We start from the raw sequence: 12,713 nt of genomic DNA, 5'->3' as shown, positions 1-12,713 counted from the left end.
AATAGGAAGGGTTTGGAGGGATATGGGCCGGGTGCTGGCAAGTGGGACTAGTTTGAGTTGGGATATCTGGACAGCATGGACGAGTTGGACCAAAAGGTCTGTTTCCATGCTGTACATCTTTATTACTCTATGACTCTATGACATGGATAGAGAAGGGACAGGAATGGTTGTTGCAGGTTCTGGGGTTTAGATGTTTCAGTAAGATCAGGAAAGGTGGTAAAAGGGGGGAGGTGTGGCATTGTTAATCAAGGACAGTATTACGGTGGCAGAAAGGACTTTTGACAAGGACTCGTCTACTGAGGTAGTGTGGACTGAGGTTAGAAACTGGAGAGGAGAGGTCACCCTGTTGGGAGCTTTCTATAGGTCTCTGAAAAGGTCCAGAGATGTAGAGGAAAGGATTGCATAGATAATTCTGGATAAGAGTGAAAGTAACAGGTTAGTTGTTATGGGGGATTTTATCTTTACAAGTATTGACTGGACTGGAAACGCTATAGTTTGAGTACTTTAGATGAGTCAATTTTTGTCCAATCGGTGCAGGAGGGTTTCCTGTCACAGTATGTAGATAGGAGAAAATGAGGACTGCAGATGCTGGAGATCAGAGTCGGGAATGTAGTGCTGGAAAAGCACAGCTTATCAGGCAGCATCCGAGGAGTAGGACAATCGACGTTTCAATGCTCTATCAGGAAGGGCTGATGCACCACACTCTCGACAGTATGTAGATAGGCCAACAAGAGGCGAGACCATATTGGATTTTGTACTGGGTAAAGAACCAGGCCAGGTGTTAGATTGGAGGTAGGTGAGCACTTTGGTGATAGTGACCACAATTTGGTTATGATTACTTTATCAATGGAAAGGGACAAGCGTATACCGCAGGGCAAGAACTATAGCTGGGGGAAAGGCAACTATGATTGATTAGGCAAAATTTAGGATGGGAGAGGAAACTGCAGGGGAGGCACAATTGAAATGTGGAGCTTGTTCAAGGTACAGCTACTGCAAGTTCTTGATGAGTCTATACCTGTCAGGCAGGGAGGAAATGGTTGAGCAAGGGAATCGTGGTTTACTAAAGAAGTCAAATCTCTTGTCAAGAGGAAGGAGGAGGCTTATGTAAAGATGAGATGAGAAGCCTCAGTTAGGGCATGTGAGAGTTCGAAGTTAGCCAGGAAGGACCTAAAGAGAGAGCTAAGAAGAGCTAGGGAGGGACATGAGAAGTCTGTGGCAGGTAGGATCAAGGAAAATCCTAAAGTTTTCTATAGCTATGTCATGAATAAAAGAATGACTAGGGTAAGATTAGTGCCAGTCAACGACAGTAATGGGAAGGTGTGTGTGGAGTCCGAGGAGATAGGAGAGGCGCTAAATGAATATTTTTCATCAGTATTCACAAAGGAAAAAGACGATGTTGTTGAGGAGAATACTGAGATCCAGGCTATTAGACTAGACAGGATTGAGGTTCATAAGGAGGAGGTTTTAGCAATTCTGGAAAGAGTGAAAATAGATAAGTCCCCTGGGCCAGGTGGGACTTATCCTAGGATTCTCTGGGAATCCAGGAAAGAGATTGCAGAGCCTTTGGCTTTGATCTTTATGTCATCACTGTCTACAGGGATAGTGCCCAAAGACTGGAGGATAGCAAATTTTGTCCCCTTGTACAAGAAGGGGAGTAGAGACAATCCTGCTTTGTCTGGAGGCTCACTGAAGATGTTACCTAGTATGGTGATGAAATGCCTGAAAATGAACCTTCCAGCTCAGCGAGCAAACCTACATCCAGAACCTCAACTTGAGTTACAAATCTTCTCAAAACCCGCTAACAATCCTGGGAATTATAGACCGCTGAGTCTTACTTCTGTTATGGGCAAAGTTTCAGAAAGGATTATAAGGGACAGGATTTATAATCATCTAGAAAGAAATAATTTGATTAGGGATAGTCAACACAGTTTTGTGAAGAGTAGGTCCTTCCTCACAAACCTTATTGAGTTCTTTGAGAAGGTGACCAAACAGGTGGATGAGGGTAAAGCAGTTGATGTAGTGTATATGGATTTCAGTAAAGCGCTTGATAAGGTTCCCCATGGTAGGCTACTGCAGAAAATACAGAGGCATGGGATTGAGGGTGATTTTACTGTTTGGGTCTGAAATTGGCTAGAAGACAGTGGGTGGTGATTGATTTGAAATATTCATCCTGGAGTTCAGGTACTAGTGGTGTACTGTGAGGATCTGTTTTGGGGCCACTGCTATTTGTCATTTTTATAAATGACCTGGATGACGGCATCAAATGATGGGTTAGTAAATTGCGGATGACAGTAAAGTTGGGGGAGTTGTGGACAGGGTGGAAGGATGTTGCAGGTTACAGAAGGACATAGATAAGCTGCAGAGCTATGCTGAGAGGTCCCCTGCAAGCCACTCACCATCCTGACTTGGAAATAAATTGCCATTCCTTCACTGTCACTCAGTTAAAATCCTGCAATTCCCTTCCTAAGAGGTATGGGTCTACCTACAGGATATAAACTGCAGCTGTGCAACAAGGTGACTGATTACCCATTTTTACAAGAGTAGCTTGGAATGGGCAATAAATGCTGGCCAGCCAGCAATGCCTACATCCCATGAGTGAATGAACAAAAAGACAAAGTTTTGGTTTAACGTCTCAAGCAAAAGATGGCATCTCTGAACTCTATCAGTATGGCACTGGAATGTCAACCAAACTTTTGCACTCAATCTCTGCAACATGACTTGAAAATACAACCTTTTGATTTAAAAAATTCTTGTTTTGAATGCCAGTTAAAGTATGGAGTTTACATTCTTTCTATTGTTGTGTGGTTCGCAGGAGTGTGGAAAGTAGGAATCACTGTTACATTGGAAATTAGGTCCCCAAACCTCGAGGGGAGTTGAGGATTATCATCTCACCATTATCTCATTAAATGGCAGACACCTCTTCTTCCTTAGGAGGCCAAGGAAAGTCCGTAAGGACCCTGACCAACTTTTAGAGATGCATCACAGAAATTTCAACGCATCACGGCTTAGCATGGCAATTACTCTGTCCAGGACCATAAGAAACTACAGAATTTTGAGAATACAGCCCAGACCATCACACAAGCCAATCTCCAATCCATTGACTCCATCTACATTCTCATTGCCTCGGAAAGGCAGCCAACATTATCAAAGACCCCTCCTACCCCAGTTATAATCTCTTTCAACCTCTTCTGTCAGGCAGAAGATACAAAAGCCTAGTTACATTGCTTGTCCTGCCAAATAGTCACGTATCCCTGAATAATTAGTTTCCATCTTTTATCTCCTTGTAACGAAGGGTCTATAAAAACAATAAGATCATACCCATTTATCTGGATCTGTGCCATTAATTCATTCATTTTGTTCTAAATACTACATACTTTGAATTTTGACTTTTTAACCATTTTCACTACCCCACTTACTGTTATTTTTCTATCTTTGTACACTCCCTCCCTTCCTGTTCTGCTTTGGGTATTGTTATTCAAATTGATGCCTTTTAATGCTGCCATGTCCTCTTGCTTTGTACATCTATATTTCACCTTTCCCAAACCTCTCCCCCTCCCCCCACAACTCCAATCAGCTTAAATCCCTGGGATTGGTATTAGGACCACTGTTTCCTTTATATATCTTAATGAATTGCTCTTTGTTGTAACAGCCCAGAGATTCAAAATTTGCAGATGACACAAAATTTGGAATTATACCAAACTGTGAGGAAGATAGTGATAAACTTCAAGAGAACATAGATAAATTAGTGAAAAGGGCAGACACGTGGTACATGATATTTAATGAGAATTACATGACATGTTGAGAAATGCAAAGTAATAGGAAGTGTGTGGAAAGACAACATGAAATAAGAATAGGAATCTAAAGTTGGTGTTTTAACAGAGACCTGGGTCATATGGGCATAAATTGTTGAAAGTATTAGGACATGCAGCAAATGATGAATAAGGTATACGTAAACCTGTGCTACATGAAGGCATAGATTTCAAAAGCAAAGAAATGAATAATGAAACACTGCTTTGGCCTCAACTGGAGCTTGTGCTTAATTCTGGTCATTGCACTCTAAGAAAGGTATGAGGATGTTGAAGCTGTGGAGGTTTTCGAGCAGATTCAGAAAAGGTTTCTGGGATCATTCCAGCAGTCACGGATTTTGCAGAACAAGCTGACATACAGGGTTAGTTGGATGCTTAAGGAACTGTGAATTGAATTTTAAATGGCAACAGCACATTCTGACATGTGCACTGTTTAAAATTAGGTGGTGAAAGTTTTGATTGTTTTACTGAAAATAAAACCAATTTAAAAACAAAATTGGGACCTTCACTCAGAGTCATTGAATGATTTGGACCTATTTTCATAAAGAAAGGTTAAATGGAATGAAAAATAAAATTTAATTCTTGCTCAGAGGTTGCTCCCTCTAAAATCTAATATAAAAATGAGCTGCTTAATACACATGTGCATTACTAATTTTACAAACATTGTACTTATTGAGAAGGGAGATTTGAACATTATGATTTTTGGTACCTAATGCCAGCATCACCACCAGTTAAATGTTTAGTAAATATCCTATTATAATAAAAAGCATTATGATACTATTTTGCCTTGCACTGTAGTCACTTTGTGGACCCTGAATCAGATTGCAAATTGATTTTCCTGTGGTTTGCACAAAACAAGAACTTGGATCTATAAAGCACCTTACAAATAGAAAATAAAAAAAATCGAAGGCTTTAACAGACATGTACAATAGGAATTGGTTATACATTTTCCAAATTTATTTCATACAGCATCCTGTGACTAGCAGGGGAGACTTTCATTGTGTCAGTCTGAGCTGGATCTGAACGCAGATTCCAGAGTGTAAACTGGCGTAAACCCCCAAAATATTGGTACACATGGGCCTAAAAATTCTTCAGCTATCTCCTTTATATTTTTGCTATTTTGCACTTTGCAATGAACATTTATTTTTAGCTGTGAATAGAACTGTAGAATTCTTGTATCCAGGACATCATCTAGAATTCAGGATTCAAACCGCCTCCCCAGAACTGACTGTACCAACTTAAGAAGTTTCTGCTACTCAGAGCTAGCTATGAGAATTGAAAGCATTAGCTAAACAATCCATCTCTCTTGATCAGCTCATACTCACTCAGCCTACCTGCTTGAAATTGCCATTCTTTCGCTGCTCCCAGTCCATCATGTCGTGAAAGATTGGGATCATTACATTCCGTACCTCAACTTGTGGCACCAGTGTGACACCCAGGAAGGGACCAATCATTCCTGGGATAAAATGAATCTTATTTTCACCTATAAACAAAATTAAAATACATATTTATTCAAGGTAAAAGGCATTTTATTAATTATGCACATTAACTTAGGGTAGGAGACTATGAAGCATAAATTCTTGCCACCAACTTAAAATTAATTCAAGTAATTCAAGGTATTGGACTCCAAACCTTAGGTGATTATTTTCCTCTGGCACAAAAGAGATCAGATATCAAAAATGGACACTAAATACCTTTTACTATGCCCTAGTACTGTGCCCAGATATTCCACACCTTTTTAATTCAGTTTGGATATTTCATGTTCACTGAGAACTAGAATTCAAGTCACTACTTATGGTGTCATCTTAGGTACAGATTCTTAGAAAAAGAAATAAGAAGTTCAAAGTAAGTCCTTCCAATTCAGTTTGCGGTGACACTTAGCCTTCAGACCGTGCCAGGTCTCACCTCCAGACTGCACTGGGCATCACCTTGAGGCTCATACTACTCAATTGTCTTGTTTTAATCATGAGTAATAAGAATTAATCTCAATATTTGTAGTAGTTTAACTTGGAAGACTTTAATTTGGGCAAAAGCAGTTGATTTTCCAGTCAACAAAGAATAGGAGATAGATGCTAAGGTTGATCTGAATGGGAACCTCTCAATAATGTGCTGCACTAGAGTACTTCAATCTGATATCCATATGATATACAATATAGACCGCACTGCCACCTTACACAACAACTTTTCAAATAGGTTCATAAAATTACACAGAGCTAACAGCACAAAACAGGCCATTAGGCCCATTTGATCCGGACTGACGTTTATCGTCTACATAAGCCTTTTCTTGCCACTCTTCATCAAAACCTTTTGGCATATTTTAATCTCTTTCCTCCTTCATATGTTAATCTACTTTCTCTTGAAGTGTATCCATGCAATTTAATTCTGCAGTTCCACAATCACTCTCTGGATAATAAAATTCCTTCTGAGTTTACCACTGAACCTATCGATGACTATTCTATAAACTGTAACAATATTTTTTAGTTTCAAATAAATTCAAAATGTTAAGCAGTAGCTTTCACAAGATCCAGCATTGATTTTAACTGATATGAAAGAAAGAAAACACTTTCATTTTTATAGTCTTTTTCATGATCTTTGCTTTTTTCATACTTTCATTGTAGTAGGAGCAGGTGTTGGCCATGTGTCCATCAAGCCTGCTCCGCCATTCATTAAGATCAGGGCTGAGCTATCCGTTGTCCCAGCTCCTCCTACCTGCATCATCCCCATAACCCTTAATTCCTCTACCACGCAAAAACCCATCCAACGTTGTCTTTAATATATTTAATGCCTTTACCACTTCCTTGGGCAGAGAATGCCATAGATTCACTACTCTCTGGGAAAAGCAGTTCCTCCTCATCTCTGTCCTAAGTCTACTCCCCTAATTTTTAGGCCATGTCCCCGAATGTTGGTCTCACCCACCGGTGAAAACAATTATCCCTTTCATAATTTTATATGTCTCTGTAAGATCCCCTCTCATTGTGCTAAATTTTAGTGAGTACAGTCCCAGGCAGCTCAACCTCTCCTCACACGGAAACCCACTCATCTCTGGAATCAACTTGGTAAATCTCCTCTGCACTGCCTCCAAAGCTAGTATATCCTTCCTTGGGTAAGGAGACCAGAACTGAGCGCAATACTCCAGGTGCGGTTTCACCAGCACTTGGTGCAATTGCATCAGAACTTCCCTGCTCTTAAATTCAATCCCTCTTGCAATGAAAGCCAATATTCCAGTTGCCTTCCTGATTACCTGTTGCTCCTGCAAATCAACTTTTAGTGATTCATGTACGTGCACTCTTACGCATCTCTGCACAACACCATGCTGCAATCTTTCACCATTTAAATAATACTGACCTATTAATTTTACTTCCAAAGTGGATAATGTCACATTTACCAACATCTACCAGACCTTTACCATTTATTTAACCTATCTAAATCATTCTGTAGACCCTCCACATCCTCTGCACAGTTTGCCTTTCCACTCAATTTAGTGTCATCAGCAAACTTGCATACATTATACTCAGTCTCTTCTTCCAAATTATTTACATATATCATGAACAGTTGCAGGCCCAAAACTGAGCCCTGCAGCACCCTGCTTAGCATTTATCTCCAACCAGAGAAACACCCATTTATCCCAACTCTCTGCTTTCTATTGGTTAACCAGTCTTCAATCCATGTTAGTATATTCCCCGCAACTCCATAAATTCTTGTCAATGAGTCTTTTATGCGACAACTTATCGAAATCCAAGTATACAACATCCACCTGTTCCCCTCTATCCACCGCGCTTGTTCCATCCTCAAAGAACTCCAATAAGTTTATCAAACACGACCTTCCCTTTCTGAATCCATGCTCCGTCTGGCTGATGGAACCCTTTCCATCCATATGTCTCACTATATCTTCTTTAATGATAGCCTCCAGTATTTTCCAGACTACAGATGTTAAGCCAACTGACCTATAGTTACCTGCTTTTTGCCTACACCCTTTTTTAAACAGCGGTGTGACATTCGCTGTCTTCCAGTCTGCCAGGACCTGCCCTTAGTCTAGTGAATTTTGGGAAATTAACATTAATGCATCTACTATAACTTCTGCCATTTCTTTCAGCACCCTGGGATGTATTCCATCAGGACCAGGAAACGTATCTACCTTCAGACCCTCAAATTTGCTCAGTACTACCCCTTTAGTGATAACAATTGAAATAAGGTCCTCACCTCCCATCGTATCCTTAACATCATTTTTTGGCGTGTTAGACATATCTTCTACTAGACTGACACAAAATAGTTACTCAAGACCCTGGGCATTTTAATATTACCCAATATTAATTCCTTTTTCTCATTCTGCAAGAGATCTCTGTCCACTTTAGCCACCCTCTTCCATTTTGTCTGTTTATAAAAACTTTTCTGACCAGTTTTTATATTCTGTGCTAATTTGCATTCATAATCTAGTTTTCTTTTCTTTGTTGCTTGCTTCATGGTTCTTTGTTGCCTTTAAAGTTTTCCCAATCCTCCTGTTTCTCACTAATCTTGGCTACTTTATAAGCATGAGCTTTTAATTGGATGTCTTCCTTTTTTCCTTGGCTATCCAAGGCTGGCTCTTTCTACCCTTGCTATCCCTGTTTTTGACAGGGATATACTTTCCTTGAGCACTGTGAAAAATCTCTTTGAAAGTCCTCCACTATTCCTCAACTTTTCCACTATATAACTTGTGTTTCCAGTCTAATTTAGCCAATGCTTTCCTCATCCCATTATAAGTCTCTCTTTTTAAAGCATAATACCTTGGTTTTAGATGACACTATTTCACCCTCCATTTATATCTGAAATTTGATCATACTGCGATCACTCTTTCTGAGAGAATCCTTAACTACGAGATCATTAATTTTATCTGTCTCATTATACAGGACCAGATCTAGGATTGCATGCTCCCTTGTAAGTTCAATAACATGCTGTTCAACGCAGTCATCATGGATGAATTCTATGAACCCTCTTCAAGACTCTCTCTAGCTACTTGAATCGGCCAATCAATGTGCATGTTAAAGTCCCTCATGACTACTGCCGTTCCATTCTTACATGCGTCAGATATTTCTTGATTAATTCCCTATGCCACTGTAGCATTATTATTGGGTGGCCTCCCACCAGTGACTTCTTCCTCTTACTATCCCTGATCGTCACTCAAGTGGATTCAACATTTTGTTCCTTAGGTCCTATAATGTCTCTCTCTATCACCCTAATCTCATCCTTAATTAAGAATGCAACCCCACCTCCCTTACCTTCTTGCCTATCCTTTCAAAGCTAATGATATACCTCTTCGAGTGTACGAATGTAGGAAACACAGCAGCTAAATTGTGTAGAGCAAACATCCAAAATATATTCAAAACATTTTCCCATTCTATCTTTTTTTTGTAGAAAAGAGTTTTGTAACTCTTCTGCTTTTAACAGAATTGCTAATTATTTAGTATCTCACTGGTTCAATTTCCTTCCCCACGTTGGTATGCTTTGTACTGTGACCAGTGGGAACATCCAGAAAAAAACTCTAGTTTAAAATTATAATGATATTCTCTTAGAACAATCCATTTTCACACTTTAATATGGAAACCAGAACCATAAACCATCATTTGATCTGGAAATAACTCTATGGAGACCAGTATCTGTCATCAAGTCATCCTTTATTTACACATGAACAGTCCTGTCTCATTCAGAATCAGGTACCAGAATGGCAGCATCTCTGACACTCCCCTTTTTTATCCGTCAGAAGAAAGTGAGGACTGCAGATGCTGGAGATCAGAGCTGAAAATGTGTTGCTGGAAAAGCTTTTGCAGCAACACATTTTCAGCTTTTTTATCCGTCAGCCAGGGCTCCCTGATTGGACCAGATTAACAGCCCCAATCAGAAATTCATATTCATTGAGGTCCAGCTGGCTAACCTCATTACAATCACTACATTATCAGAGCCCTTGAGGGCTCTGTAGTGATGCAGTGTTAGTGTCCCTATCTCTGAACTAGGAGACCTGGGTTCAAGTCCCACCTGTTTCAGAGTTGTGTAATAGCATCGCTAATCAGGCTGATTAGAAAAATATGTTAAGTAAAAAAGAAACAGTCCCTTAAAACAAGGATGACATCTGCCAGGCTTCATGTTTACAATCTGGTTACAAAATTTGTGAAAGGCAATGCTGGCACAACTAATTCTGTGATGAAAGTGAGAACTGCAGATGCTGGAGATTAGAGTCGAGAGTGGGTGCTGGAAAAGCACAGCAGGTCAGGCAGCATCCGAGGAGCAGGAAAATAGATGTTTCGGGCAAAAGCTCTTCATCAGGAATTCTGTGCTGGATCTTTGAAGGAAACGTTTTGAGAAAAAATGCTGTCAAGGTATTGGAACAGTTTATGGACTTCTAAAGTCTCCCTAATAATAACAATGGCTAGAGATGCAGGTGCTTGCTTGGGGAATCGCTGTGGAGGATTTTGGTTTTGTTGGTGTTACACGAGAGACTTTATTTCATATGAAGGTGAAGGTGGTCTGAATGCCATTTGCCAAGTAGGCCACAATTGCACAATTGTTGGTAGCTTCTAAGATGTGGGGAGTTGAAGGGTTATCTTGGTCTTGGCTGTCAGTCTGTTGAGATCGAAAAGTTTTCCATCAAGTCAAAACTCAATTGTACCTCTTCTGGAAGTTAGTCACAATAGTTGGGACAATCATTCCGCCTTGCTTGATAGCTATCCAAATATGAAAATGCTTGGACTCTAATACACTGCAAAGGATGGTCATTCAGGTGTCCTAGGACATGAACATGCCAACAAGACCAGAAGTAGCATTCAGCTCTTGGGTTGCTCTGCTATTCAATAAGATCATGGCTGATTTGACTGTAACTGCAAATTCACATTCCCGACTACCCCATGTGGTGTTCCATCCCCTTGATTAACAATAATCTACGCAACTTTACTGAAACGTATTCAAGAACTCTTTCCACAATCTTTTCAGGAAGAGAGCTTCAAAGATTTGCAGCCCTCAGAAAAAAAATTACCTAATCTCTGTTTTAAATGAACTCCCCAAGACTTTGGAGTTATCCTTGGTTCTAGACTCTCCCTTAAGCGCAAATATTCTTTCCACATCTACAATGTCAAGATCCCCTTGATGTTTTAATCAAGTTATCTAAAGTCATAGAACTGTACAGCATGGAAACAGACCCTTTAGTTCAACTCATCCATGCTGCCCAGATGTTCTAAATTAATCCAGTTCCATTTGCCAGTATTTGGTCCATATCCTTCTAAACCTTTTCTTTGATATACCCATCCAGATGCCTTTTAAATGCTAATGGTGGCATGGTGGCTCAGGGTTAGCACTGCTGCCTCACAGTGCCATTAGATTACTTTACAGTGTGGAAACAGGCCCTTCGGCCCAACAAGTCCACACTGACCCGCCGAAGCGCAAACCACCCATACCTCTACATTTACCCCTTACCTAACACTACGGACAATTTAGCATGGCCAATTCACCTGACCTGCACATCTTTGGACTGTGGGAGGAAACCGGAGCACCCGGAGGAAACCCACGCAGACACGGGGAGAATGTGCAAACTCTACACAGTCAGTCGCCTGAGGCGGGAAATGAACCCGGGTCTCTGGCGCTGTGAGGCAGCAGTGCTAACCACTGTGCCACTGTGCCGCCCAGGGAGCAAGGTTTGATTCCATCCTCATGTGACTATTTGTGTGGAGTCTTCACATGCTCCCTGTGTGTGTGTGGTTTCCTTCGGGTGCTGCGGTTTCTTCCCACAGACCAAAGATGTGCAGTTGGGTGAATTGACCATGTTAAATTGTCCATAACGTTCAGTGTCCAAGGATGTGCAGGCGAAATCGATTAGCCATGGGAAATGTAGGGCTATTGGGACTGGGCGGGTCTGGGTCAGGGTGCTCCATAGAGGGTTGGTGTGGACTTGATGGGTCAAATGGCCTGTTTCTCACTCTTGGGAGTCTATGATACTCTTCTGATCATCAGGGGATGCAGACCTACCTTGTTGAATTTTACTCATAATCTAACCCTTTCTTTCCAGGTAGATCTGGTAGATCTTCTCTGATATACTTCCAACGCATTTACATTTTTCCTTAAATAAGGTTACCAATATTATGCACAGTACTCCAAATGTGGTCTCATCAGTGCTCTCTGTAACATAACACTTTCCTAATTTTGTATTCAATTCCCTTCACAATAAATGATAACATATGAATAGATTTCCTATTTACTTGATGTACCTGAATACTAGTCATGATTTGGAGATGCCAGTGTTGGACTGGGGTGTACAAAGTTAAAACACCAGGCTTTAGTCCAACAGATTTAATTGGAAGCACTAGCTTTCGGAACTCTGCTCCTTCATCAGGTTGTTGTGAAGGACACAATTGTAAGACACAGAATTTATAGCAAAAGTTTACAGTGTGATGTAACTGAAATTATACATTGAAAAATACCTTGATTGCTTGTTGAGTCTTTCATCTGTTCGAATACCATGATAGTTTCACTTCTTTCATGTGTAAATCACAAAACCTTTTTAAAAAGTTGCATTCTCAGATTAACTATAACAATTGGTGTTAGCTAGACAATATTGTATGACCACCTCATTACTACTTAATCTCGCCTTGCTTATTGAAATAACTGTACAGAGGCTGGTATCCCATCACCAAGTTACCCTTCATTTACTTGTGCACAGTACAATGGCCAGGCAGCTCACAGTCAGTCCTCTGAACTGAGGAGGTTCTAAATTCCTGTTAATTTTGGTCAGCTAGTGCCTCCTGATTGTCCCAGGTTAACAACCCCAATCAAGGACTTTCTCGTCAACAGGATCCATCTGGTTCCAATCACTACACGTATATGTAGTTGGTTATTTTCCCAGGATTTGCAGAGAAATTAGATGACACTAATTCCCAGCATGAAGAC

The 12,713-nt window shown here is 40.5% G+C and overlaps 1 protein-coding gene across 4 annotated transcripts in view; it reads right to left on the bottom strand.

Annotated features, from left to right (window-relative positions):
* dock3 (dedicator of cytokinesis 3) overlaps window positions 1-12,713 on the bottom strand; it is a 918,089-nt gene that overhangs the window by 199,122 nt on the left and 706,254 nt on the right. For all 4 annotated transcript variants that reach the window (XM_043708484.1, XM_043708482.1, XM_043708483.1 and 1 more), the window contains exon 32: window positions 5,141-5,289. In XM_043708484.1, coding sequence (XP_043564419.1) covers window positions 5,141-5,289 — 149 coding nt within the window. The remainder of the gene's footprint in view (window positions 1-5,140; window positions 5,290-12,713) is intronic.

The sequence above is a fragment of the Chiloscyllium plagiosum genome, chromosome 18 (genome assembly GCF_004010195.1).
Source record: "Chiloscyllium plagiosum isolate BGI_BamShark_2017 chromosome 18, ASM401019v2, whole genome shotgun sequence".
Lineage (NCBI taxonomy): Eukaryota > Metazoa > Chordata > Chondrichthyes > Orectolobiformes > Hemiscylliidae > Chiloscyllium > Chiloscyllium plagiosum.
Note: the sequence above shows the minus strand (reverse complement) of the source record. Positions and strands in the feature narration are given on the sequence as shown.